This window comes from Acytostelium subglobosum (genome assembly GCF_000787575.1).
Source record: "Acytostelium subglobosum LB1 DNA, scaffold: scaffold49, whole genome shotgun sequence".
NCBI classification, from domain to species: domain Eukaryota; phylum Evosea; class Eumycetozoa; order Acytosteliales; family Acytosteliaceae; genus Acytostelium; species Acytostelium subglobosum.
Window position 1 is genome coordinate 251 of NW_012236484.1, and position 25,603 is coordinate 25,853.

Genomic DNA, 25,603 nt, shown 5'->3' on the forward strand with positions numbered 1-25,603 from the left:
ACACTATTCCATGTTCCATCTAATCAGTATATATACATCATTCATAATACACTAATAAAGCGGGCATTCTATACATTATACAGTTATACATATATATATATCTATATTTGTTATAGATGCTTGATTTGATCAATGTCAAGTTGGTGTTCTTGCCAACCTATAGCCCTGAGCTCAACATCATCGAACTGTTGTTCGCGATGATGAAGAGAGAGTGCCGAGATAAGAACAGAACTGCATCCTTCCTCGACACAATCAAAAACGCGTTCAACAAGTATTCTAGCGATCCTACTACAATACTCAACTGGTGTCACAAGTGCTACAATAGATAATAAACAGTGCCCGTAAAGCAAAGCTATTTCAATCAATATCTATTATCCATTACCTCACTTGAAACATCCAATATCATTGAATGAATGAATGAATGAATGAATGAAAGCCTCGATCACCCTACCATATGAGTGAACTTCCAAATTAATTTGAAAAATTCCAAATAATCGAAATGAAATTAAATACACAACGACTTGAACTAACTGGACAATATATATATCTTGTACCCAAACTGTGTTTAGGATTCAGGATAATGAGTGCAGTACAGATCATAGACCCGTGGGGGTCTGGGGGTTCCCCCAGACTTGTGGGTGACGGTTGTCTTCGGTATCCATTTTTTGATCTGGTCCGGTTCCGGTGCGGTTGGCAAAGTCACCGGTTGATAGTATTCGGTCGAAAAGGGTCTCGGTCGTAACCGTACCACCGGATTCCGTACTCTGATTAATACAAAGGATCATGATGGACTACGACAGCGACAACGACAATACCCCACAAGAATCCCCAGTGATGCCATCTTCACTATCACTTCGCTCCGATGCTTTGTTCATACACTATGATAACACACAGATCAATGCACAGACAGGTACATTCAAGACTGATCTACCAATGCATATGATGGGTCTAGATGATCACTTTGTGCTGCGCCACTTGTCCATTCGTAGACCGGACTCGGAGTATATCCTCAAGACAGCCCCACGTTTGCCTTGCACAGTCTGCTTGTCTCTCGGGTCCTCAATCATACCAATGGTCGACCAGTTTCTCGATTCGATGTATGGTGGAGGTGGAATTGATTTGGATGTCGCTCGTAACTCACATGCGATTGCATTCATCCCCATGATCAGCGATGGTGGTGGGGATCAACGATACAACATCTACAACAGCCGACCTGTATTCTTTAAGAATATACCACAAACACTCACAGAGTTGGACATCAAGATCTCGACAGTGAACGGCCCATTGCCAGGATCATTCATTGTAGAGCTACACTTTGAAGCTGGATCAACAATCACAACAATAAAGAAGAAGAAGGCATACATCTAAGCTCATTCTACTCACCATTTACTAAGCCATTCAAACACATTTTCTTAATCAACAACGTTTCCACTTACAGGAACTCACTTATTGGACAGACATAGACAACATCAACCAACAACATCAACAACAATGGCATCTAAAGAAACAGAGCAGGCAAATGAGAAGTTCAACAAGGAGTTTGAGAACATCATTATTAAGAACGACCTTGGTGAGCCTGTAACCCAGTCCTTGGGTGGTCAGCCATTTGTTCCAACTCGATATGATAGCCGTGACTACAAGTACGAAGAGAAGATACAGATCGCCAAGGATCTACGACCAGCTGGTGTAAAGATTTTTGGTGAGAACGTGCCCGAGTCTTTCTATCAGTATGGATTGGAAGCAAAGAAAGCCCACGAGAAGGCACAGTTTGATAGATACATACTCGGTAGTTTGGACCCCAACAACCCAGCACAGATACAGAAAGTGTTCAGTTATTTCCCGGAGCTAGTCAACGAACCAAAGAAGTATTTCGAAGAGAAACTAAAGGTACTGCAGAGGATCTTCAATCTAAAGTTGACGGGTCCACAATCAAGGGAAGACTACGAATTCATGTTTGCAGTAGACAGTGGAATCATTGACATTGGACAATATCAGGACCTGGTTCAGTGGAAGCCACCCGGAATCAAAGTCAATCCATCAAATGGTATCACAACAGTAGATCATACACGCACGCGTCACGGTGCAGGAATTGGATTCATGGCCCCCCAAGATACTCAAAGATATGATTGGTCTGGTGGACTAACGCTTAAGAGTATGCTAAATGGTAGGACTATGGATGGTGAAATACCGGCAGTAGGATCCAGAGTGACCAAACCCCTCAGCGTGAGGCAGTGGTTGAATGAACAGAAAGACGGCGGAGGGCAGGTTACACAGAAAGCTGGATGGGGTGATTGGAGTAAATAAACCATCAAGTGTATCCAGTAACCAATCACTCTACTAAGTACCCTTACTAGATTTCTAAAAAAGATAATAGATAACATACAGATAATCCAATCATTCATACAACAATCACAAAAACAAAAATGACAACAAGTCAGCAAGCAATCGAACCAAATGACATAGTTCTCCCGTTCATCTACCCCGACACACTCAAGAACGGCTTGACAGTAGTTGGAGCCACACAACTGCTGGTCTCAAAGTACTTGTCATACTTGGCCAACATTATAATGACGAGAGCAATCAAGATGAACCGACAAGACATACTCGGAAAAGTTGGCGATTCAATATCCCTACTTCTACACCCACTTGACCAAGGTGCACCACTATCCATTGAGAACATACCCACCATCATTCACAACTCATGTACTTCTGCATACCGAGCAACGACCGGCGGTGTGTTTGCGGTATGGGACAAGTGGCATCAATTGATCAAGAGGATGGTACCAGCAAACAACAACGAAACAGATCAGGCAGACCACACGGTCAACAATCCCCAGGAGTTGCGGGTGGCATATCACAAGATGTTGAATGGATTCAAGGCCGTCCTTCACGACCAACCAGTGATAATACCGGTGCACGTGGAACAGAGACAAGCCTGGTTGGACTTCGTTGACTTTGTTATACTGTGTTTGGATGATGAGCATTCACTTCCAGGAAGTTGGTTGTTCAATTGGACCAAGGAATTCGCCTCACACTTCAACACAGTGATGGAGACTGTCAACTCTCAATACTCACAACAGCAGCAAATACAACAATAAAAAGTGAAGTGGTCCCCAGATCATTTTCATTTCATAATCTACTCATACTTATACAAATAACAAATAATAATATATGCTTATCATCTCAATCGATCCGGGTACAGTCAACCTCGGATACTATGTTGGTCGAGTAGGCTATTGTCGTGGGGGAGAATGTGACGAGAATAGAGTAGAACACATACAATGGGGCACCATTGACTTGGCGAAGAGAGTCGAAGGTAAAGCCAAACCAAGCAGCACCGATATATGTAAAGTAATCCTAGACGAGTTCATACCAAGCTTGCCCACCGATGAACACATCCTAGTCCTAGTGGAGAGCCAAATGTACAGCCGCATGCAGTTGGTCGCACACACCTTCTGGACCTACTACTACCCACGATGTGTGATGGTGTCGCCACGTGGAGTGAAACACAGACTAGGCCCACTCGAGACTTGTGGAGGTCACGATCAGAACAAGAAGCAGATGGTTGATCTGATGCTCGAGCGTAGATACATTGATGTCAAAGGTTTCAGTAAGGATCACATGTCGATACTTCACAATGCTGTTGATGCATACGCGATGGCATTGGACTATTGGCTGACAAACAATTATCTAAAGACATACAATGTGACTTCACTGTCACTTCCTCTACGAACAGAGATATAAAACAACACAACAACAACAACAACAACAAAGCGACAACCCGTTGATCAATATCAGAGAACAAACAAACAAATGGGATTCTTTTCAAGTCTAGGAAGCAAGATATCTGGTTTCTTCAATCAGACCAAGACGGCAGTGGCTGGCATTCTCAATGGTGGTGTCAGTGCCGTTAAGCAGGTGTACACGGACATTGTCAAGCCAACTGCACAGATACCGGCAAACTTGGTCAATGGAGCACTCTCCACTGTGAAGACTGTCGTGGCAGACGGTGGCCAGGTGATCAACAAACTGGCCGGTGGCGCCGTGAAGGCGGTCGATGATGTTGCCGGTGGTGTAGGCAAGGCAGTGACCGCAGTTGGTGGTGGTGTAGGTGGCTTCGCGAGTGAGACTGGTAAGGGTATAGAGTGGGCCCTTCCCATTGCTGCCATCGCAGTTGCTGCCATGATTATTCTTAAATGATAAGATTAACTAACACCAGCAACCACAACAAATCACAACCACATATAACAAACAACAATGGACACAATTCAACACATCGACAATGTCACTGCAACGAGTCGCGGTGTGTCTGTCACTGGTCAACAAAGACGGCGACCCAAGATGAGACACTCCAACTTCCTACTGACTGTCAACACACAGAAACGACCCACAAGTGATGAGGAGGCAGAACACTACGCACAGAGACTAGACACTGCGATGGATACAATCTTCACTCAATCGGAACACTTGGAGAACCTGTTCACACTGACCCCAGGCAAGGCGACATCGGATGGAGAGAGTCCAACAATACATCGATTGGACACAACATTCGCCGTCGAGGTTGGTAAGAAGGCACAAGGTGGACGTGTTCACAGTCACGCCGTTATTGAAGTTGACCACAACACACACATCAGACTGAACATGGACTACATCAGACAGATACTACCACCAATGATTGGTGTTGACAAGATCTATGCCAACGTCCGCTATGTCAAGGGTATGGGTGAGGTTAAAGACTACATCGAGAAGGATCAAGCAATGGCTGATGACAACGACGAGATAGAAGAATAAATAACTAACAAGTTCTCAATCCCATGATCTTTGTGTGTGTGTGTCATTCTGTTCGTTCATAACCAACCAAGATGAGTTTCAAACACAGAGTGCACTCAGTCGATGAGTTCATCAAACCAGCTCAGGATTTGATAGAGAAGATAAGAGAACAGCGCAATCATTTGAACGAGACAGTTATAACGGCAACAGAAGAGACATCAGATAAACGATGGTTGGGAGACACAGGTGTTGCTTCTCAGATTGACAAACTGACCAAGACTATCAAGGTACCAGTGCTAGATGATGCACAACGGAACCAGGAATTGAAGACGTTTCTCCAGACAACTGCACTCTCAATGGTCACCACACTGAGACAGAAGAAGAAAGAGGTCGACAATAAGTTAGTTACTGCTGCGAACATTCTCATTGATAACACAAGCCTCGCACCACTCCTACCCGAGAGTACCATTAGGGAGTACAATGATGCACTCGCTACTGTAAGTGGACTCAGTGTTGCTGATGTCAATGACCTCAATACGTACATTGAACAGATCAAAAAGGAACACGTTGCCATCGCCGAATCAATAAAGATGCTGGACAAGGTGATTGAACAGGACGCAAACAATAACGATAACAAGATCTTAAACAAACTCACAGGCCTGGGATTGAACTACCGAATAGTGGACTACGACAGAGGAATCATCGAGCTCATTGACATCAGAAACATCAGGCAACCAATGGCAGGTGCAGTATACTCATCGACCGTCCAACAAATTATGACTGTGATAGATGATAAGATCACAATCGAGTACAATAACTACCAATCCAAGATGAAGGAGGTGGAGGATATAGTTCGCAAACGTTTGGCAGTGGAGATACGACAAGAGATTGCAGAGGCCAAACAGAAAGAGGACAAGAGAGTGGAGGAGAATGAAAACAAACTACGCCTACAAGATGAAGAGGCAGATGCGATTAGATTGAAGGAAGAGAATGAACGCGAGCAGCAGCGACAACGTGACATTGCACCAATTGTAGTGGATGAAGCCGTCAAGGAACAACCACCACAACCACAACAACAACAACCGGTTGATGATGAAATAATGCAGCAAGTACATCAGGAACTACCACAACCACAACCACAACAACAGGTAGAGGACGAAGTGATGCAACGAGTACTTCAGGAAGAACAACCAAATCCTGTAGTGTCGTTCCAACACCATCCCGATGTTCCCCTCCTAACCACAGCAAACAAACCAACGCGGGCGCGTGCTGATACAGTGCCAAAGAAGAATGTCATCCCCAGCAAGGGCGCGAAGAAGAAGAAGAAGTCCATACTAACTACTCCCACTACTACCGACGACAACATCAAACCACAGCAGGTGCAGGGGCTACCCACCACTTCGATAATGAAAGGAGACGCACAACAACCTCATTTCACGAAAGCGGTGATAAAGGATGTCGAAGAAGTCGATAAGAAGAAGAGGAAGAGATCTGATAAAGATATTGATGGTGTGAAGTTCATTACAGATACAATCGCCAAAGAAGAGAAATACAGGTCGAAGCCGGGAGTTCGTCGCGTTAAGACTACACATTAAATAAATTTGTGTCTGTCATATTTATTGTTGTCGCTCATTAGCATCAACCACTGGATCTGTCTGATAGAATCGTTGACTCTGCTCAGTAACCTTGTGTTCCTGTTGCTGTTGCTGCTGTTGGCGGAATCTCAACACAGGTGTTGGCATCCAGATTCCCCATACTCCTGCGAGTAGAGACAACCACGTGGTGTATGGTTGATTGTTGACCACAGAGTACACAATCATGCCAATAGCAAATGCAGCCATCATCAGTGATAGTGCACATGACATTGGATTGACATACTTGTCGTATGCTATTGGTGATGTAGTCTGTGATGTGGGTGAGGACATTGGCAGGGTGATGCCGCCATTGCTACTGCTACTGTCGTCTGCGACTGACATCCCTAGAGGGCCAATACTTAGTGTAGTACGTCCATTGACTGGTGATATAGTAGTTGTTGAGTTGCTAGAGAGAGATGTAGTAGTCTTTCTTGTTGTTGTGTCTGCAACCAATGTCTGGTGTTGAGTTGTGTTTGTGGTTGTCGGTGTGACTATTTTTTTCATTTCCATTTTTCGAAATAGTTAACGGTCTATTAGTTTGAATTTGAAAATTTGAATTTGAATCTATTAAATCTAAAGGCGCCTCTTTTGGTTGTGTGTTAGTCTTTGATACATTCACCTATCCATTTCACACAGCTCAACTTAATTAGAAAAATCAATGAGTGACTCATCAACCACACTAGAACAATCTCACATCGATACAACAACACCACAACACGAACAACCATCATCATCTTCAGTCAATTCAATAGTTGATAATGTAAACAAATCACTAATCGGTAAGGACCAGAAGAAGATTCCTCGTGTACCAATCAAACTAAAGTCTGTTGTCAAGGTTAAGAGATCTGGCTACGAATTCAATCATGGGCATCAACGATTCCCTACCGATGCAGATGGGGATGATGACAGAGAGGGTAGCAGTGATGAACAACGCGGCGAACATCAGGCACCAAAGTCATTGCCGCAATGGCAACCTTCAGGGTATAAGGCCGATGCTACAACAGTCATTATTGGTAAGAGACGAGCGGGTAAGTCATACTTTGCTCGTTGGTTGGCGTATTACATAGGTCATCTCTATCCTGTTGTCTATGTCATGACAAAGACCAAGAGCAATCACTGGTGGTCACAGTGTGTCTCTGACAGCTACATCTTCGAAGGTTGGCAGCCACACATCGTCGCCGAGCTAATGAAGCGCAATGAGAAGATACTCTCGGTGAGGGGCATGTCCAAGCACGTGGATCCCAACATCTTACTGATACTGGATGACATCATTGGTGAGGACTCTTTCAAGAATGATCACGTACTCAAGGACATATTCACATTGGGTAGGCATAAACGCATCGGTCTGATTGTACTAACACAGGATGTGTTTGGTATAAGTACAGTGGCTCGTGGCAACTGTGACTATGTCGTAAGTACACTACAGATGCAGAATAGACAGAGAGAGGCCATCGCCAAAGACTATGGTGACATTATACATAGACAGAGCTTCTACGACATGATGGACGACAACACACGGGACAACTCGATGCTTGTCATTGATCTATCACTGAACACACCAGACCCCTCCAAGGTCTTCTTCACTGCCAAGGCCAACAACCCTGGACCATTCAGACTTGGTGATGACAAGTGTTGGTCTGCCAATGAGAAGCAGTTGCAACAGGTGAAGGACATCAGTGATAACAGTGTGCGATTGGAGAGTGGTTGGGACACAGCCGAGGACCAGAAGCAGAGACGTGCCGCTGGTGGTGGCAATGATGATCCAAACAAACAACAACAATCAAAAGACACAGAGATGGTTCAAGTGAAGCAGGCGACAAAGAAGAGGAGTAGGAAGAATCTGGAGAAGCATAATAATCCCCATCTCGATGATGTGGTGGTTGGTGGTGGAGGTGTGATGAGGGACAAGGCGACAGTTTCACCAGCGGCAGCAACAACAAAACGTATAAGAATGGACAGTGCCGTGTAGATTCAATCATTCTATAATCATGGCCATTGGATACGTACAGAGATATACACAAACCAACCATACACTAGTACACGGACCCAGACGTGACATGCGATTGAGGATGAGACGGCAACTACCAAAACAACAATCACAACCAACGATCACAATAACAATAGACAACCAAACAGACACCGTCATTAGATACATATGGATGGACATGGACACCAATCACACACTACCACCACCCTACGTCGTGTTAAGCAAACCAACACAATACAGAGCTGAGCCACGAACCAGGAAGACAGTTGAACTTGTCAAACATGATTCTCCAGTGTATGTGCTTGTCAGTACCGATCACGAACCAGCCGATGAACGATACAGAGTGATCATGCACAGGAAGATTGAAATGAAGAACAGACAGAACAGAACAATCAATCCCCAGCCTTTGGATGCAGAGGTCATTGACGTTGATGCACCAGAAGAAGCCGAGTTGGTCCCACTACTGCCACCTCCACAGCCACGTGAATTCACAATCAATGTCAAGATCAACAAAGGCTTTGACAGACGATTCTATTGTGAATCAATGTACGAGTCTATCTGTGTCGACTTTTAAACAATAAATTATTGAATTCAAATGACATTGAGTGTGATTTGATTGGTTGAAGTAGACAGATGCGTTGTCTTTGGCTTCCGATCGTCGTTCGATCGCTGCGCCCTGCTCCGCTCCTCCTCCTCCTACAGCATGCGAACATTTAACTCTAACCTTGTCAAACAATTATCACTTTTGCGTTTTGGCACATACGTAGTTTTAGTGGTGATGTTGAGTCCAGGATTCACCACTAACACCTTGGTTCGCAACAGATACTCAGTGTAACTCTTGTTTATATTCCTCGCTGGAACCTTCTCTGGATGTTCAATGAATTGAACCACCTTGTTATATATAAACTGCCATACTTCTTCGTCGTAGTTAACACGGGCAATCCAAAGCAACTCTCCAGAGACATAGCTAACGTAGTCACACCACTTGGCGCCAGAGAATGCCATGTTGGCGTACAGTTGTGGTAGGTAGTGAAGAGGGATGGATGCCGCTTTGACCAGGGCATCTGGTTTGCGACCATTCTTTAGTGGTGCGTTGGCACATGCCGCGAATGGACACTTGACCTCCAACACTCCTTCCAACACAACAGCACTACCTGGATTCTTTGGAGAGTCAACGTACAAGACACCATCTGGGGAGGCAGCGAATCGTGGGTCAACTGCATACTGATACATGCCCTTCTCATACACCTTGTTGCCAGTCTTCTCTTCATACGCACGTCTGGCATTTGGTTCCTCTCGCTTGCCGTGTTCCATTGCCAGTTTTGAGAATGGAGAGAACTGTCGTTTCTCTAGACCCATGAAGATCCGTGCCGCTTGGTGTTGACTCGTGTATGGTGAGATACCCATGTACTCTGCCAACACTGATCCAGTGGCCTTGAAACGTTTGCGTTCTTCTAACCATTCATCTGAACCTTGTTTAATGTCTGTGAGTGATAGTGAGAATGGCAACGTTGTTGTTGTTGTTGGTGGAGGTGTAGGTAGGGGTGTTGGTTGTGATACTGGTGTGATGGCATTGACAATTGAATCCACAGTCTTGGTAATTGCATCCACTGTCTTTGTTGTTATTACAGTTGCTGTTGCTGTTGATGATGCTAAAATCATTGTTTTTTTGATCTGATTGAAGTTCATAACGTTTTATTGATGTGCTATTCCTATTACTACTATTACAACTATGTTGATGAATGAGAATGAATCAATCAATCATCCCTTTGTAAGACATCTGATGGGATACGCACTACCAAGTCCCTACCACCACATAGTTTGGATCGGCATCGGTAGCCAAACCACCCACCGGACACTGACAGGTACACATAGTTGTTGTTCTTAGAATGCAATCGGCGTTGAAACACACAGTAGCGCATGTAGTTTGAAGCCAGTAGATACTCTCCTTCTCTCTTCGCCACACACTTGACGAATAGTACCTTGATTCCATGATTGCCTTGCTTCTGGTAGTCTTGCCTGATGTACTCCTGGCAACGTTGGATCGTTTTGTAGTGTGACACTGGTATGTTGGGTTGTGGCACCAACGACGACGACGACTCGGATGACCAAGACCAATCGGATGATCTGGACGATGATGAAGATGCAGACGAAGAATCGGATGATGATACCGATGACGATGATGATGAGAGCTTTCCACGACCGTGTGTTGTATTATCATCGAAGAATGGTGATGTGATGATCTCTCTGTTCATATCCTCTGTTGGTTGTGGTGGACAAACCAATGATCTCGTGAACTCTTGATACTGTGCAACGACGTGCATCGTTCCTGCCTCCTTGGTGTTGAGCGTAGTGCTTAGCTTGGACCACACCGGTTTGCCGTACTTATGGCTGCCCAACAGTCTGAAGTTGCGATTCTTTGTGTAGATGCTCCTATCGATGTAGTTCACCTCCTGGTGTGTGTGTCTGTGATCCATAAGATAATTATCGATCCAGTGAATGATGTGACCACTGTTCTTGAATCGAACATCGACGCGACGGGGTGCCCAGATGATGTGACAACTGTACTTCTCTGGTGTGTCTGAGTAGAGTATCATGAAGTCATCGGGATGAACATGGCCCTCCAACATTGGAAATGCATTGACGATGGCATAACCTATACACTCCAAAAGGATGGGGATTGTTGTCTCATCTGCCTCTAGAGGATGCTCAACACCAGGGGCCTTGTACTCGACGTCAAAATGGAGTCGACATGGTGTGTTCTCCACGATGAGTTCATAGAAGTTCATGTACTGCCCAAAGTTCATGTCATCCTTGTCTTGATAGTTAATATTATTTAGTAACTCTTGTAGATTACCATAGTATGAGGAGAAGGCCTCGTGACATGGTGCTGTGAAGAACTCTCGTGCACCATTAGACGTTGGTAACTCGCGTGAGAAGATAACACCATCTCCACCTCTCGTTTCATTTAAAGCAGGTTCCTGTTTACTATGACGTTTGATGCCTGCCGCCAACTGTGTACAATGGATAAGATACAAAAGACGATTCTTGTCCACTGTTTCTTTGTTGTTGTTATTATTCATTCTTGTGTGTGTTTGATTAATTTCAATTAAAATTAAATTGATCAGTTCAAAGGTCCCTCACTTAATCAAATATTCATTCTCACAAACACTCAGTCAGCTCATAGATATATATTAATTATTAATGATGTAACGTGACAATGATATCACATTAGTTTGAGGAGGAAGGACGGTAATGATAGTGGACAGTCCTCACATCAGTCATTTCCACCTCCTCTTCTATAACAATAACAACTACTACTACTACTTATTACTATCCCTTCTACAATAATATGACCAAACCTTTCATTATCAACAGATCATGTACTATTAGACCTGTGCCGACACGACGCACGGGCCCACTCACTTTGGTCTTCATCACCGGTATCATTGGATCTGGTAAGACATGGCTGTTCAACCAATTGGTTGAGTTGTACAGGACCGCAAGTATATTCAAGTACCAACAGGTGGAGTTCATTAGTGAACCAATAGAAGACGTCGCGATCCAAGGAATGTTGAAAGAGTTCTACTCGGAAATGGGATCAACTGGGCAACCTAACAAGAATCCAATGAGACTGTCAGCGATGTTCTGTGAACTTCAGCGATGGTTTATCACTATCGGAATGCATAAGCTTGGCTCCCTACTCATTCCCGCAAAGATTGACTTCACTGACGTTGTTGTCTTTGACATGTCGGTCATGTACTCACTCGCCTACATCTTTGCCAACCTCCGTCTCGGTCACATCACCTTCGAGGAATCCATGCAGCTACAGGACTTTTGCAGGAACATTGCGAGACACATCACTTTGTTGCCATCAACCGACAGAGTGATACGTGTTGAGATCATACGACTGGTGCCCCCAATCAATCAGTGTATGGAGATGATTGCTTTGAGAGGTAGATTGAACGAGGCAACGACAATCACGACTGAGTATTTGGAGGCACTGGACATTGCTTTGGCATCATTGGATGAAGTACACCAATCACTCTACACACAACACATGATCGATTGTGAAACCTCTCATTTCTATGACAGTGGTGACGCTCTCAGGTATATTATGTTGAAGTTAGGTAATGGTCACTCGCTGGTAGAGAATCAGCGACAAAACCAATCCCAACAGCCATCACGTCCGCTCAGGATAGACTCAATGTTTGATCTCACATCACAGTTTCGTTATTTTTTGCATGCTACTGGCATTGACGCGAGTAACAGCAGCCCAGAAAGCAGCATTGACAGTAGTTACAGCAGTGGAATCGATAGTAGTACAGATAGCACCACCAACTACAATTCTGAAGACATTCTCGACGTTGGCCTCATCACTATTCGACTTGGCCATGAACAAATGGCCATTGAGGACGACACTCACGTCGACTCCCCAGGTTTTGTTGAGTTCCTTACCGACATTGACTATCCCAACCAGATGTCACATCCATCATTTGACTTCCTTTACGATGATGAATAAATATTCTCAACATTTGAGTGTTGATTGTTTGTATAATAACAAATCATTCAATCATACAAATAATAACAAACTAACAACAATGTCATTCTGGGACTACGTAGCAGATCACAACGACTACACACCTGGGGATTCATCAACCACAGCGACAGCCACAACAACAACTATTTCTAAACAATGTGGTTCGTGTCCATCATGTCTCAAGTGTAAACAACCATTAACAGCACCAATAGAAACGAGAGATCACTCAACGAGAGTAGGTTTGTCATTTAACAAGTATAGTTGCAGTAATTGTAACAAGACACAGACGAGATTTCAATCAAAGAAACAGTAGTTTAGCTCATTATTTATCAACAACAAACAACAATGTCATTTCAAGACTTTAGAATTGCACTTGGAGGATTCCTGGGTGTCACCGGTGGTGCAGCCCTGGCTGGTCTAGGAGGTTGGTACCTCTACAACAGTGAGATCGGAAGCATGGATTTCATTCTTGGATCAGTTCTCAGTATTGGTGGAGGCATCGTGCTTATTGACACCATGAGAGCAAAGTACTAGTAATCCTAGTTACAACAACTTTATAACATTTACAATGAATAAATATATACATCATTTATTGATTGTATTCTCCACACACATACATCGCCACACCTTACTCTTCCTGTGGCTTCTTCTTGATGTTGAATTGACGCTTCTTGATGGGACTGATTGTGCAAATGACAGACCTTGAACCAAGCTCGCGGACCTTCACACGGTTCTTCGTGATTGTGACACCAACTTTGTACGTCAAGTTGTTGTAACGCTGGAATCCATCGTCATCCTCTTGGTCTGCATCAGAGTCATCACATTCATTGTCGTCGATATCCTCTCCGTCGTCAATCTTGAGTTGTGAGCATAGACCACTTGGCTTGGAGGCAGCAGCCGCTTCCTTCTCTGCCTCTGCTTGCTGTTTCTTCTTCTGTGCCTTCTTGGCGAACTGGTCTACGTCCAACCTGATGGCTTCATCCTCTCTGTACAGACCAGATTCAGTAGGGATGGATCTGATTGAAAGATCGGCCAACGCGGGATAATTAATGGGGTCGATGCCAGTACCAATAGCTGATGTAATAACACCAAGTTGATCGGGGTGGACACGAAAACTCTCACGATGTTCCGGATGCAGTTGATCGACAATGTTGTTCAGTACCCATAGGACAGCAAAGGTGAATGAGCGAACCTCCTTTGGTGCCTTGGTCAAACAGTTGTCGTGGAACAGTAGAAGAGAGCTGGCAGAGAGATCGACATTGTTGTTCTCATCACTAAACGTCTTGAACAAAGCGAGGAACTGCTTGCCCAATGGAGGTGACTTGATGAACATTGATAGAATGAGACCAAGGAATGTTGAGAAGCCACTGGCAATGATGTCGCTACTAGGTGGGATTCGGACACCCACCACCAAATGAGTCTTGACACCAAGTGGATCGGTGAAGTACTGGAGACCGTCGATTCCCTTTGCTGTCTTTAGCTGTTGATTGGTGACAAGGAATGGCTTGACCTTTCCATAATCCATTGGTCTGTAGACGAATGTCAAGTCATTGGGGGCCGAGTCGGAATCACCATCGGTTGATGTTGATGGCTTGCGTTGCTTCTTGAGATTTGGTCTGGGGTCACCTGTCACTCTCCTCTTCTTCTGTGGGGACTTGTCAACGACGGTCATTGTAGTGTCATCGCCAATCTCCCCTTCCTCATCCTCGACACTCTCGTCCTCGTCGGTTTCGATTGGCTCGACCTTGGGAAGTATGTCACCTCTGGTGATCGTGTATCCCCCATCCTTATTCTGGGTGAAGATAGGGAGTTCTTCTGGAACCGTGTCGGTGATGTTGTTGGTATGGTAGTCCATTGTGTGTAATGATTAAGTATCTGTGTCTATTTATCTATCCAAAGTTATTGGTTGATGATGTGAGAATGAATGATTGATCCACATAACCGGTTACCGTTTAAATAGGGATCGCTCTTTAGATAATTCTAGAAATCCGCTTGGTGATGTTGTCTATGTCAGTCACTGGCGATATTCATATATCTCACTTACTTACTTACTTACTACAGACAACATGGATCCACTCGATGCACTTTCAACAACGAACATTACAACGGACACTAGTGACGCGATCAGACATAGGTTCATGCTAGAGAAGGCCAAGAAGGATGCTAGTGAGAAGCCAAAGAACATACTAAACGCTGCCAGTGATAGTATAGGTCTATCGTCAACATCATCAACACAGCAGAAGAGACCGCGCGCAACTACAAAGAAGAGTCCCGATAATCCTACACCTACTACGACTAATCCTACTACTAGTGTTCCACGCATTCGTAACAAACAATTTGAAAAGGCGCAGCGTAAGTATAATGGATACAAGAGTGCGTTCGGTGACAACAAGTTGAAAGGTCGTGGCATACAGCTAAACCTTCCATCGACAACAACAACTACAGCCGAGTATGAGGAAGAGAACATACGTATAGAGGAGGCATTGTCATGTCAGGATCAGATGGAAACAGCCAAGTCGGTGTGGGTGGCTGTCAATCATGGAATAGAGTCAGTGCACACCTTCGTGCCGTTCTTGAATAACTTTATCCTTGATGGACTTGGACCTGCTAGTAGAGAATCATGGAATGAGGCCAGTGGCCACCTTCAAGAGCTAGCTATTAAGTATGATCTGTTCCGTGTTGGACCAGAGATCAGACTAGTTGCTGCGACCTTGCGTGGTTTCCAACAGGTACACTTGTATAACTTGAGAGCAAGACAAGCAAATGATCCATATGCCTTCCAACCACCACCAACAGATGAAGAGACAAAAAAATCTCAAAACCTCGATTCAAACCCCTCGATCAGATCTAGATTGAATTCAATGAACACATTCATTTAAAATAAGCAATGGACGCACTCAAAGCAATAGGATTCGCTCTCGCTCAAGCAGCAGTGGGCAGTTACCTAGGATATCAATTGGATGACCTCTGCAATCAATGTCTCATACATGGTGTTGCCGCACCAGCACCTAAAACAAACCCTTACGTTGATACAGTTACAACAGAGACACAATACAATAAGACATTGGAATGGCACAAGCAGAGAATCGGTGATGTATCATCAGGTACACTAGCGACAGCCACTTGCCTACAAATAGCTGGGGGTGTGTGCTTGACACTCCTGGTCGGCAATGGTAAGAGTACACTATTTGAAAGTGATCCAATGTTTGGTATACTGTACTATACATCCTTCTTTGCAACACAACAGAAACTACTTGCCAATATGGTTGAACTCAATCAAAGAATGCCAACAATATCAAGTGTATTGTGATGACATTCATTCATTCATTCACACAAGACATAAGTAATAATAATAAATATAATAATAATATCAAATGGCAGATGTACAACCAAACATACCAGAGATAGACCCAAAGATAAAAGAGGTTAATGACAGTATTCTAGCCTTGTTCGACAGGTGGCTAGAGGTTGAAACAGAGATCAATAACCTCAACGTTTATCAAGCTGAAGACATACTTAATGGAATGTTTGTCCAATCCATTACGCACGGGAAGTATCATCCATTTTACAGTCTCCTATTCGAACGAACTACAGGCCCCGATATAAATGGGAGCGGAACTCAGAAGCCACCCGCCACAAAGAAGAAACACATGATTGTAAATAAATAGACTGATTGATATATAACATTTATTACTACTCATTTAAACCGAGAACACTCTCTGAATGTCAGTGCCCTGCTGCTGGATGAATAGGGTTGAGTATGAGTAGAAGTCTAGGTAGTACTCCTCAGTCAGTGGCTCCTTTGTCGTCACCTCAAACATAAGGTTGTTCAAGGCACTCAATGGACAAGAACCTGACTGATTGTGTTGGTTCTGTGGCTCGAGTGACCAACAGTATCCACCAATGTTGAATCTTGATGGACCATTCTCATTCGGTTGGGGTTGAGCCATCTCAAAGAACTGCTTCAACTCCAAATAGTTGTCCTTCATGCTATAGAATGGTGGGTGTACCTCCTTGTTGCCAGAGTGAAGCAATCTTGATGTTGACCAAGGCATGAACTTCTCATAGTTTGGCTGCAATGGATTGTCTACGTCTGATCGTTTCCTAAGATGGAAGAGGTAGTAGTTACTATTGCCCTTGAGGAAAGACACATCGACCTTGTGAATTTGATCACCGACTCTGAGTACTTGCCTCGACTTCTTCTCACAGTGTGTGAATGGGGTAATCACACCACTCTGTGCAGCGATGGCGTAGGCCGTCTCCCTTCGCTCACTGTCTGGTATCTGTACCAAACGTCCACGGATGTAGATGTTCAATGATCTGAGTGTCGCCTGAGTTGGTCCATCGGTCTCAATCCACTGTCRACATGGTCGAAGATTGAACTCGTATCTAAACTCGTTCTGTGTTGCGTTGAGGTAGATTGCATTATGAGTCTGCTTTGAGTGCCATGTGTTTAGCTTCAACACCAATTGCTGCGTACCACTTGCGGCCGCCTGTCTCGCTGCGTCATCATAGTTACCTGAGGCAKAGTCGTCCGTATCTAGGACATGGGCATTCTTTGACAAYAGATGTTGGAGCTTCTCTGCCTCCAAGTCCTTTGTCTCCAACTCCTTGTTACCATTCCAAACCCTGTATCCATCAAACATGTGATGCAGTGGATCTCGTACGAGGCGTGCGTACGTCGAACCAGGTGCACCGATGATGGGGCCAACCTCGACAATMAACTCCATTGTAAACAACTTTGCTGGTTGCTTTGGAATGAGCACCCTCACCGTACCACCAGTTTGGAATGGAATTGCCTCACGTGGGAGGAATGGAGTCTTCTCAAACTTGAAGTCAGGTTGGGTTGACCAGTCATTCACTGCGTGGAATGGGGAGTCCTTTGTTGAAGGATTGATGACCATTGGTGAGATGGAGTTGATGTGAAGTCCCAATAGGGGTTGTGTTGACATGATTGTAGTAATTAATTTGGTGTAATAAGATGCTGTTGCTGATGTAAGTGCGCGTGATTGTTGTCACTCTTGTTTCTATGTGTTCTGTTTGATGTTGTTGTTTGGATGGTAAGGGTATGTTTGTTTAGAAATATAGTAAAGTAGTTTGATTTAGAGGAATTGGAAGTCGTGGTCGAACGATCTTACTGCACTTGGTCCATGTCTGCTTGATCCACTCTGATCTGGTAGGTAGTGGGTAAAGATGGCCTTGTGATCCGCATTGTGATACAGGTTCTTCTGACGTTCGAGTGATCTCGACGTTTCGATGTGATCGTCTCCCCAATAACGTGACATGTTGTCTCTTGCTTGATTCTGTATTCCACCGAGTATGCGGTGCTTGTTGTCACCAAAGACCTCGAATGTCTTGGGAGCAAATTGTGACATCACTTCTGGGTTCTTGTTGTTCTGTATCTGAGTCGCCAACACATCCAGGGGGAAATGATTGTTTACCATCTCCTCCTTCACCTTATCTTGTACTGCTGCATGACCGTATATTGCTTGATAGAGTAGATAACCTGTACCTGCTGCCAATGGTAGCAATGTCAATAGTATGTTGCTGTTCATTATTATTATTATTATTATTTGTTTGGTTGTGTGTAGTTGTTTGTTCTCAATCACATACACACAACTAAAGTTTAGATTTAATTCAAACCCCCCACAACAAAACACCCCAAAAACTTGAAGAACACTAACAAGAGACTCACCATGCCATCATCTGGTCGCCACCCTTATGAACGCAAAAAGATGTTGTTCACACGAGATCTTCCCACCAAGCCAAAGACCCCATTTGAGGTTGAGCGTGATCGACTGCACAACACAGACCCACTTGACTATGTTCACCATGCACAACAACAAGTTAGACTTCAGCAACAAGGTCGTGATCGTGCAGTCATTCAAAGTGATATAGATAGAAAGCTGGAAGAATACAAAAATATACTTCCTCATGATGTAGTTGGAAGGGAACGTGTTCAACATCAGATACTACAATTGACAGATGAACAGAATGCGCCTGACCCAGATCATTTTCAACAGTTCCTCGATGACTTTAATCATTGGTTAGTTGGTCGAGGTAAGGAAGAAGATCACTCAATCACACCATGGGGACGCCAACCACTCACCCGTACTCATCCATCAATCACAACCTATCTCAAGACATTCATAGACAACAGAACAGACTTTATCAATGAGATTGATCGACTAAAGACATTCACACGTATCGACAATGTGACATTGGATACGKCCTATCTCTACTTCAAGTACATTGTTCGTGGTCGCATCGATGATCCATCAACCCTTGGTTACCTTAAGGAATGGGACACCATGTTCACGAAAGTGCGACGAGAAGAACAGGAACTCTATGGTATATCTGATGATGCGGCTGTTACATTGGACTACTTGAACAGTGAGTACAATGCTGCTGGACCACCATCACGAACCTATCAAGCACTGGCTGCCAGTAAGCTCCCCAACATGATGTCAGAGTTCTCTGCTCTACTGAAACAGCGTGACATTGATCGATTTGAACAGAGAGGTGACTCGGGCAATTACCCCGACACAGTTGATGGTAGGAAGGCAGCAGCAGAGTATCATCATAAATGGAAATCTACAATCATCGAGCAACGTATACGTCGTAATCAACTCTTCACTCAACTGTCACAACACCGACAAGAACGCAAGGACATCAACGCACTACTCTCGGACTATGAGGCAGAGGAGTACACACGCGACAGAGACACACTGGAGGGCCTACTAAAGACCCGGGCCACACTCAAGAGTACTCTATCCAATCTGAAGAACCGATTCGAGCGAGTCAAACAGTTGGGTATGTATGAACAGTTCATTTCACCCGTCGATGCCAAGGCAATCCAGGATGAGATTGATGCAAGAGAAGCTGACCATCTTAAGGTCAAATCAATGGTAACTGACCTCGCTTCAAGGTTGGGTCTCGATAACGACGAAAAGAAGTTAGGTCTCAAAACATACAGGATGGAGATCTATCGCAAACACCAACGACAATCAGTGTTGGGTAAGGATGTGGTCGATGCTCAAGGCAAGGATGATTCTTTCCTCAATACGCCACCAAACGTCTCAAAGGTGCTCACCAAGTTCATATTGAGTAGTGCAAGCAATGATCCCCAGGGTGAGCAACAGTTGGTTCTATCAGATGCCGATCGTAAGTTCATCGCCGACACCATACATGAGAAGACTGGGATTGATCCATTCAATCACATCATCCGCCAGTACCACCCACCTGATGATGTGCGCGCACTAATTGATCGACATTTGTTCTCCAACAATCAAGACAGGGTGGAGTGGTTGAACAGGACAACACGAGAATACAAGGARCGCGATACAATGGCCTTAGGTATGACTGTGACAGACGATGATATTAAACAGATGCATGCAACGAGGTCGGCGACAATACTCAACACACTGCAGCGATGGGGAAGAGACCTGTTGGATACAAACAAACGCAATGCCATACCAGTTGAAGACCGACGTCAGTTGGAACTCTACTTCACACAACTCAACATGCAACCAGACAGTGCACGTGGGGATACTGAACCAGACGAACGCACCAAGTCAACACTGGCAAGAGTTGTCGAGAAACATGCGAATGAGCAACGAGTCGAACAACTGAACCATCGACTTGTCCATGATATTGACGACGATGATCATCTTAACCGTGCAGTGGTTGTCAACTCTATCGCCAAGCTTGACAAAGACGTTGGTCGAGTCGACAAGCAATTGGAGCATATCCTGTCTGGTGGAGATCTTGGTAAACTCCCCATCATCGGTGGTGGTGATGGTGTTGTTGCAGAAGATGATGATCCAACCAAGCTCAGAGTTCATGACAAGGAGGTAAGCAAATCATTGGTTGCCTACTGGGAGAAGATAACAAGCGACAGAGATAGAATCATCAAAGAGACATTGGGAGAGAATCAACGAGAGATTAACAAAGTGGACAACCTATCCAAACAGTTCAACAGGATAACATCTAAAGCAAATCTCAAGAGTATTGATATCAACAATGTTGTGATCAAGTTTGATAAGATGCAACAGGAGAAACAGACACTTGTCGATGCTGTCTCTCAGTTTGATCAATCATTCCAACCCGACCAAGTAATCAATCAACTCAAGGAACTGTTCAGTCCATACTCTGATGCATTGGCAACTATTAAACGTAATGGAACAGACGAGTTCATTCAGTGATTGAATAAATGACTATTTCTAGAATTGCCAACAACATCTCACTCTCCTTTCATAGTCTGGATCAGATCAGCGATCAGCACAACAACAACAACATATAGATAATAACAATCATGTCATCACAATACTCGGATATCATTCTAAGAAACGGCTCAACCATCAAGACAGAGACTGGGGAGACTCTGTTTGGAAGTCCCGACGGCTCACCCACATCCATCCCAGTCACATGGACGATTAACACAACGGCAACAGGTGAAAGTCCAACCATCGCCGAAGTGAGTGGTCAAGCAACGAGAATCGGATCGATGGTCTACTGGGACTTTGATATATTTGACATTCCTCCTGGTACTAATTCAACTGTGTTTGGTCATATAAAGACACCTTCAACGATCCCACCAAAGTTCCTTCCAAAGCCTTCCAATCCAAGATGGTTCTTCAGAAACTACTTTGTGCCAGTGGCACCAACTGATACTACAGAGGGACAGATGCTCAGAGTTACATTCTCTGGATTCCGCATGTTCAGTATTGATAACTTCTCTGGTCATGGAACCAAACCATTTGGAAGTATTGCCATACCATGTGTAACATTTGATCAGAACCTAGAAAACAGAGTGTAGATTCATTAAAAAAAAAACAATCTTTCTTTATTTATCATAATACACATTTAATTTACATGCGCTTGTAATATGGCCGGTCTTCAATAATGGCCACCTTGTTATCTCTCATTTGATTGAGGAGACTTTTGAGTACAGCGGCATCGGCCTGGCAAGCTCTGGCCCCATTGGCGTTCCTTGGACATTGTTGGGTGAAGGATTGTCGGTTGGTCCTGTACGCGTTCTCCAGATTGTAGGCGTTCATTGGTCTGAAGTTGGGTGTGAAAATCAGATGACCATCCTTTCCCTTGATGTTGGCTCTGAAGCAACCAAAGTCGGGCGACTTGGTGCTCTGGGCTCCGCCGTATCCTTCAAAACGGAATTCACCACAACGCATGTAGAAGAAAACAGTGTCGTCGATGCTAGAGTTGGTGAAGTAGGCAGGTGTACGAATGTCATTGTCGTCTTTGACTGAAACGCTGTTGAGTGCCAAAGTTCCTTGCCTGAACGAGTCCATCTGTTGACATGCTGCCACACAAGGGTCAGTCGTGGGATCGATGGTGCAGTTGTTGTTGATTGACTGACGGTGTTTGGTGAACTGATCCTCGATGTTGAAGGCTCTGTCATTGTCAGTGCCAGGGGCGAACACCAAGTGACCGCTCCATCCTTGGATCCTTATCTCTTTGCATTGGTAGTCCTTGGAGTTGATGACATCAGTTTGGTTGATCTTGACACCTAGCTTGTTGATGTAGGTACCACAAACCACTGGAAAAGCAATGAAATACACGTTGGGTTTTGGTGGAGGGGGTGGTACAGGAGTTGTTGGCTGATCAATCACCGTGATGCCACTGGCTGGGAACAGACTACCAATGAAACGCAATTCTTCATTGACCTGGTTGCAGGCTTGCTTGATGTTGGGGTCCTCCTCCACGTTCATCTCCAACTTAGAAACGAAAGGACTGGTGTTGGCGACTGAGAAGGGGCAGAAATTCTCACGACGGTCCAGCGCATCAAACAGATAATCCTGGTAGGCGATGGCAATATCCAAAGGAAATTTGGCTTGGAACAATAGGGTGCCATTTCGATCATCTTTGTCCAAAGTGTAGCAGTCGGTAAGACCAGAGCCACCTCCTCCACCAGAAGGAATTGGGTTCGAGGCACCAGAGGTACCAGTCACACCAGAGGTACCAGTCACACCAGGCGCTCCTGGAGCAGGGGGTCCAGATGTTCCAGAACCACCACCAGATCCATTACCTGACGAGGAGGTCTTGTCATTGTTGTTGTTGTTGTTGTTGACTCCGTCAGGCTTGCAAGATGAAGACTTCTTTGTCCTCGTTCTCTTATTTGATTCGGGGTTCTCATCGTCATCCTTCTTCCTCTTCTTGATGGTGGGGTCAAACAAGATCTTATGCTTAATGTCAACTGCGTCTTGGGTGTATGTGTAGTTGGCTCGTTCCACATCTCCATTGATTGGTTCCATGACAAAACCTCCCAGGTTGGTGTGGTGTTGATTCCAATGTTCCTCGATCGATCTTAGGATGTCAACAGGCCAGAAGTTGGGACCATACGATTCGGTGTCAAATCTCGGGTTGAATCCCATCTCCAAATTGATCTCTGTGACATATCTGACGAGTGCTTGTGACTCGAGATCCTTGGCTCTTGGGTTACGAAACATTGGGCGATCCCTTCCATTCTTTCTTCCCGTGTAGGCAATCGCGCCGTCCTCGGCTACCCTCGCTATTGGCAGGTAGGCAATGATGTCTGCTCTACGGTAAGCTGCGACTCTTTCCTCGTCTTCCTTCTTTGTGAGATGATCCTGGATACGGTCGTACATGTCGGTGTCGGAACCCCCAATGGCAATAACGATACACATCTCTCTTAATCCGACTTGTGGTGGAGGATAGGGCACCAATCGACGCTGAAAATACACATAAGTTCCTGAGATATTGGGAAAGTTGTTCATGGTTAACCATCTATTTTTTTTTTTTGGCTCACAAAAAAGTGATCCTTACCTGGTAGAGCAGCATTATCGGGGGAATCCAGTGCACCAGTTGGAACAGAATATCCCCTGAGATTTCTCTTATGTTCAAAAATCTTCCACCTTGACCCAGGAACAGGAGTATAGAAGGCCCCTATGTATTTATGAGTGGCATGAGATATATTCACAGATAATAATATTACTATCAAGAAGAGGAACAATTTAACTCGATGAGACATTATGATGTTGTGATAGATTGATAGAGCTAGGATATTTCACATGTGATAGTTGAATATATATATAATGTTATCGGGTATTCGGCTTAAATTATCCTCGACCAAATATTCTGTATTTACAACGAACATTATTGTAACAAATCCTCTTCAAACATTTATATATTCTCAAATGTTTGATCAGATTTCGATACGATCCCTCAAAGATTCGATTGGTTGGTGATGTGGGTAACTTTTAGTTGAGCGAATAAAACAATCAATCAATTTGTGTTCTGTGCAGAGTGTTTGGTGGTTAATGTGTGTGTTGCTAACTACAATATACTCCTTACTGATTTAGTTTAAACGTATGATATGATTCAATGTGTGTGTGAATAGGGGGTTATAACGAATCATCAATAGTGAAATTAAACACCCACCCAAAGATTACAACATATTTCTTGATAACACCATTAAATACAAATATTTCTTCGACTCACAATAACAAGGATGAGAACACCACTCATTTGTGCACAAATAACTAATCCCACTCAAATCAATGTCAGAATCTAAAGATATATATCCTTGCAGGGTACATAACTGGAATTTTGAAGAAGTTCACCCCTTTCGCTCTGATCTATCACGTTTTGATTCATTCAATGGAAATCCATATGGGGTCCTCCTTCAAGACGATGAATGTACAGAGGCCTGTAAGGAGAACATCTACAAATACTGTAATCAAACGAAGATGTACATGGACATGATAATCGCCATCACCGAGAATGAACGAATCGGTATCCAAAATATATACCCCACTATGGATTGTTTCAAAATTTATTACAGGGGTGCAATGTCTCCAATTGGCATAGAAGAACTTCAACGCTTCATGTCCAAACCGTGGCCAAGATTCAACTTCAACAACGAACCAATATGGGACGAGGTCAACCAAGAAGGAAAGGTCATCAAACCCATCATCCCAGGATACGACGACGAGGACTATGACCCGGTTGTGAGAGATTCTAAACAACAATACACATTCCATCAACAATAAAAGTAGATTCGATAGAACATATTTGTTGCCATTCAGCTCTTATATATATTGGTTTTGCTGCTTGCACAAGTCACATGGCCCGATTCTTAGAATGTTCTTGACCAAATACAAGGCCGATTTGTTAAAGGCACTCCGACCCGAATTGGACAAGATAAGAGCGGATGTAGGCGATCTTGGGCAGCTCAAGGCAAGCACCATTGTCAATCACAGCCACTTCCAGATGGCCAAGACGGTCTTAAATGACAAGTAAGTATGTATGATTGACCTTGGACTTTGACACTTTAACTGACATGGTGGTCACAGATCACAGATGATTGTTCTCGACACTCGAAAAGCACCAATCAGTCTCGATGAGGAGCCCGCTCGTCCTGTCAAGAGGGCCAGAAAAGAAGGGCCCCTCGATCTCAATCAGTCAGACTACACCACTGAGGAGCTGAGTTTCCACAAACTCCAGGAGGTTGTGGAGTATTATGAGCACATCGCGCAAATAATGCGCTTAAAAATAAAGAAGCATCGCATCAAACTAAAACAGCTTGACACGTACCTCCAGAAGCTCCAGAAAAAAAAAAAAAATCACAAAATAAAAAAAGACTCCAGTGATACATCCAAATCGGACGAATAAACAATGAGCAAGAGTATT

General features: G+C 44.2%; 21 protein-coding genes across 21 annotated transcripts; 16 read left to right on the plus strand and 5 right to left on the minus strand.

Moving 5' to 3' along the window:
* Positions 1-783: 783 nt before the first annotated feature.
* SAMD00019534_125580 (hypothetical protein) lies at positions 784-1,368 on the plus strand (the record flags this gene model as incomplete). The annotated part of the gene is made up of 1 exon (XM_012892196.1): positions 784-1,368. The coding sequence occupies one exon, from the start codon at positions 784-786 to the stop codon at positions 1,366-1,368; it is 585 nt and encodes a 194-aa protein (XP_012747650.1).
* Positions 1,369-1,491: 123 nt separating this feature from the next.
* Positions 1,492-2,304, plus strand: SAMD00019534_125590 (hypothetical protein; the record flags this gene model as incomplete). The annotated part of the gene is made up of 1 exon (XM_012892197.1): positions 1,492-2,304. One exon carries the CDS (start codon positions 1,492-1,494, stop codon positions 2,302-2,304), a length of 813 nt encoding a protein of 270 aa, XP_012747651.1.
* A 119-nt stretch (positions 2,305-2,423) lies between these two features.
* SAMD00019534_125600 (hypothetical protein) lies at positions 2,424-3,098 on the plus strand (the record flags this gene model as incomplete). The annotated part of the gene is made up of 1 exon (XM_012892198.1): positions 2,424-3,098. The coding sequence occupies one exon, from the start codon at positions 2,424-2,426 to the stop codon at positions 3,096-3,098; it is 675 nt and encodes a 224-aa protein (XP_012747652.1).
* A 73-nt stretch (positions 3,099-3,171) lies between these two features.
* Positions 3,172-3,744, plus strand: SAMD00019534_125610 (hypothetical protein; the record flags this gene model as incomplete). Its single annotated transcript, XM_012892199.1, has 1 exon — positions 3,172-3,744. The coding sequence occupies one exon, from the start codon at positions 3,172-3,174 to the stop codon at positions 3,742-3,744; it is 573 nt and encodes a 190-aa protein (XP_012747653.1).
* Positions 3,745-3,813: 69 nt separating this feature from the next.
* On the plus strand, positions 3,814-4,200 carry SAMD00019534_125620 (hypothetical protein; the record flags this gene model as incomplete). The annotated part of the gene is made up of 1 exon (XM_012892200.1): positions 3,814-4,200. One exon carries the CDS (start codon positions 3,814-3,816, stop codon positions 4,198-4,200), a length of 387 nt encoding a protein of 128 aa, XP_012747654.1.
* Positions 4,201-4,257: 57 nt separating this feature from the next.
* Positions 4,258-4,791, plus strand: SAMD00019534_125630 (hypothetical protein; the record flags this gene model as incomplete). The annotated part of the gene is made up of 1 exon (XM_012892201.1): positions 4,258-4,791. One exon carries the CDS (start codon positions 4,258-4,260, stop codon positions 4,789-4,791), a length of 534 nt encoding a protein of 177 aa, XP_012747655.1.
* A 71-nt stretch (positions 4,792-4,862) lies between these two features.
* On the plus strand, positions 4,863-6,365 carry SAMD00019534_125640 (hypothetical protein; the record flags this gene model as incomplete). Its single annotated transcript, XM_012892202.1, has 2 exons — positions 4,863-5,267; positions 5,331-6,365. 2 exons carry the CDS (start codon positions 4,863-4,865, stop codon positions 6,363-6,365), a joined length of 1,440 nt encoding a protein of 479 aa, XP_012747656.1.
* A 21-nt stretch (positions 6,366-6,386) lies between these two features.
* SAMD00019534_125650 (hypothetical protein) lies at positions 6,387-6,746 on the minus strand (the record flags this gene model as incomplete). Its single annotated transcript, XM_012892203.1, has 1 exon — positions 6,387-6,746. The coding sequence occupies one exon, from the start codon at positions 6,744-6,746 to the stop codon at positions 6,387-6,389; it is 360 nt and encodes a 119-aa protein (XP_012747657.1).
* Positions 6,747-7,434: 688 nt separating this feature from the next.
* Positions 7,435-8,367, plus strand: SAMD00019534_125660 (hypothetical protein; the record flags this gene model as incomplete). The annotated part of the gene is made up of 1 exon (XM_012892204.1): positions 7,435-8,367. A coding segment is annotated over one exon (933 nt), but the record flags the coding sequence as incomplete, so codon positions are not given.
* Positions 8,368-8,563: 196 nt separating this feature from the next.
* On the plus strand, positions 8,564-8,965 carry SAMD00019534_125670 (hypothetical protein; the record flags this gene model as incomplete). Its single annotated transcript, XM_012892205.1, has 1 exon — positions 8,564-8,965. The coding sequence occupies one exon, from the start codon at positions 8,564-8,566 to the stop codon at positions 8,963-8,965; it is 402 nt and encodes a 133-aa protein (XP_012747659.1).
* A 122-nt stretch (positions 8,966-9,087) lies between these two features.
* SAMD00019534_125680 (hypothetical protein) lies at positions 9,088-11,198 on the minus strand (the record flags this gene model as incomplete). The annotated part of the gene is made up of 2 exons (XM_012892206.1): positions 9,088-10,043; positions 10,202-11,198. 2 exons carry the CDS (start codon positions 11,196-11,198, stop codon positions 9,088-9,090), a joined length of 1,953 nt encoding a protein of 650 aa, XP_012747660.1.
* Positions 11,199-11,962: 764 nt separating this feature from the next.
* On the plus strand, positions 11,963-12,913 carry SAMD00019534_125690 (hypothetical protein; the record flags this gene model as incomplete). The annotated part of the gene is made up of 1 exon (XM_012892207.1): positions 11,963-12,913. One exon carries the CDS (start codon positions 11,963-11,965, stop codon positions 12,911-12,913), a length of 951 nt encoding a protein of 316 aa, XP_012747661.1.
* A 336-nt stretch (positions 12,914-13,249) lies between these two features.
* Positions 13,250-13,459, plus strand: SAMD00019534_125700 (hypothetical protein; the record flags this gene model as incomplete). The annotated part of the gene is made up of 1 exon (XM_012892208.1): positions 13,250-13,459. A coding segment is annotated over one exon (210 nt), but the record flags the coding sequence as incomplete, so codon positions are not given.
* A 100-nt stretch (positions 13,460-13,559) lies between these two features.
* On the minus strand, positions 13,560-14,786 carry SAMD00019534_125710 (hypothetical protein; the record flags this gene model as incomplete). Its single annotated transcript, XM_012892209.1, has 1 exon — positions 13,560-14,786. The coding sequence occupies one exon, from the start codon at positions 14,784-14,786 to the stop codon at positions 13,560-13,562; it is 1,227 nt and encodes a 408-aa protein (XP_012747663.1).
* Positions 14,787-14,997: 211 nt separating this feature from the next.
* SAMD00019534_125720 (hypothetical protein) lies at positions 14,998-15,810 on the plus strand (the record flags this gene model as incomplete). Its single annotated transcript, XM_012892210.1, has 2 exons — positions 14,998-15,283; positions 15,377-15,810. The coding sequence occupies 2 exons, from the start codon at positions 14,998-15,000 to the stop codon at positions 15,808-15,810; spliced, it is 720 nt and encodes a 239-aa protein (XP_012747664.1).
* A 291-nt stretch (positions 15,811-16,101) lies between these two features.
* On the plus strand, positions 16,102-16,275 carry SAMD00019534_125730 (hypothetical protein; the record flags this gene model as incomplete). The annotated part of the gene is made up of 1 exon (XM_012892211.1): positions 16,102-16,275. A coding segment is annotated over one exon (174 nt), but the record flags the coding sequence as incomplete, so codon positions are not given.
* Positions 16,276-16,632: 357 nt separating this feature from the next.
* Positions 16,633-17,441, minus strand: SAMD00019534_125740 (hypothetical protein; the record flags this gene model as incomplete). The annotated part of the gene is made up of 2 exons (XM_012892212.1): positions 16,633-17,289; positions 17,412-17,441. 2 exons carry the CDS (start codon positions 17,439-17,441, stop codon positions 16,633-16,635), a joined length of 687 nt encoding a protein of 228 aa, XP_012747666.1.
* Positions 17,442-19,836: 2,395 nt separating this feature from the next.
* SAMD00019534_125750 (hypothetical protein) lies at positions 19,837-21,126 on the plus strand (the record flags this gene model as incomplete). The annotated part of the gene is made up of 3 exons (XM_012892213.1): positions 19,837-20,095; positions 20,225-20,784; positions 20,905-21,126. Coding segments are annotated over 3 exons (1,041 nt in total), but the record flags the coding sequence as incomplete, so codon positions are not given.
* Positions 21,127-21,245: 119 nt separating this feature from the next.
* Positions 21,246-21,749, plus strand: SAMD00019534_125760 (hypothetical protein; the record flags this gene model as incomplete). Its single annotated transcript, XM_012892214.1, has 1 exon — positions 21,246-21,749. One exon carries the CDS (start codon positions 21,246-21,248, stop codon positions 21,747-21,749), a length of 504 nt encoding a protein of 167 aa, XP_012747668.1.
* Positions 21,750-21,801: 52 nt separating this feature from the next.
* Positions 21,802-23,598, minus strand: SAMD00019534_125770 (hypothetical protein; the record flags this gene model as incomplete). The annotated part of the gene is made up of 1 exon (XM_012892215.1): positions 21,802-23,598. The coding sequence occupies one exon, from the start codon at positions 23,596-23,598 to the stop codon at positions 21,802-21,804; it is 1,797 nt and encodes a 598-aa protein (XP_012747669.1).
* Positions 23,599-24,471: 873 nt separating this feature from the next.
* SAMD00019534_125780 (hypothetical protein) lies at positions 24,472-24,960 on the plus strand (the record flags this gene model as incomplete). The annotated part of the gene is made up of 1 exon (XM_012892216.1): positions 24,472-24,960. A coding segment is annotated over one exon (489 nt), but the record flags the coding sequence as incomplete, so codon positions are not given.
* Between the last annotated feature and the right edge of the window lie 643 nt (positions 24,961-25,603).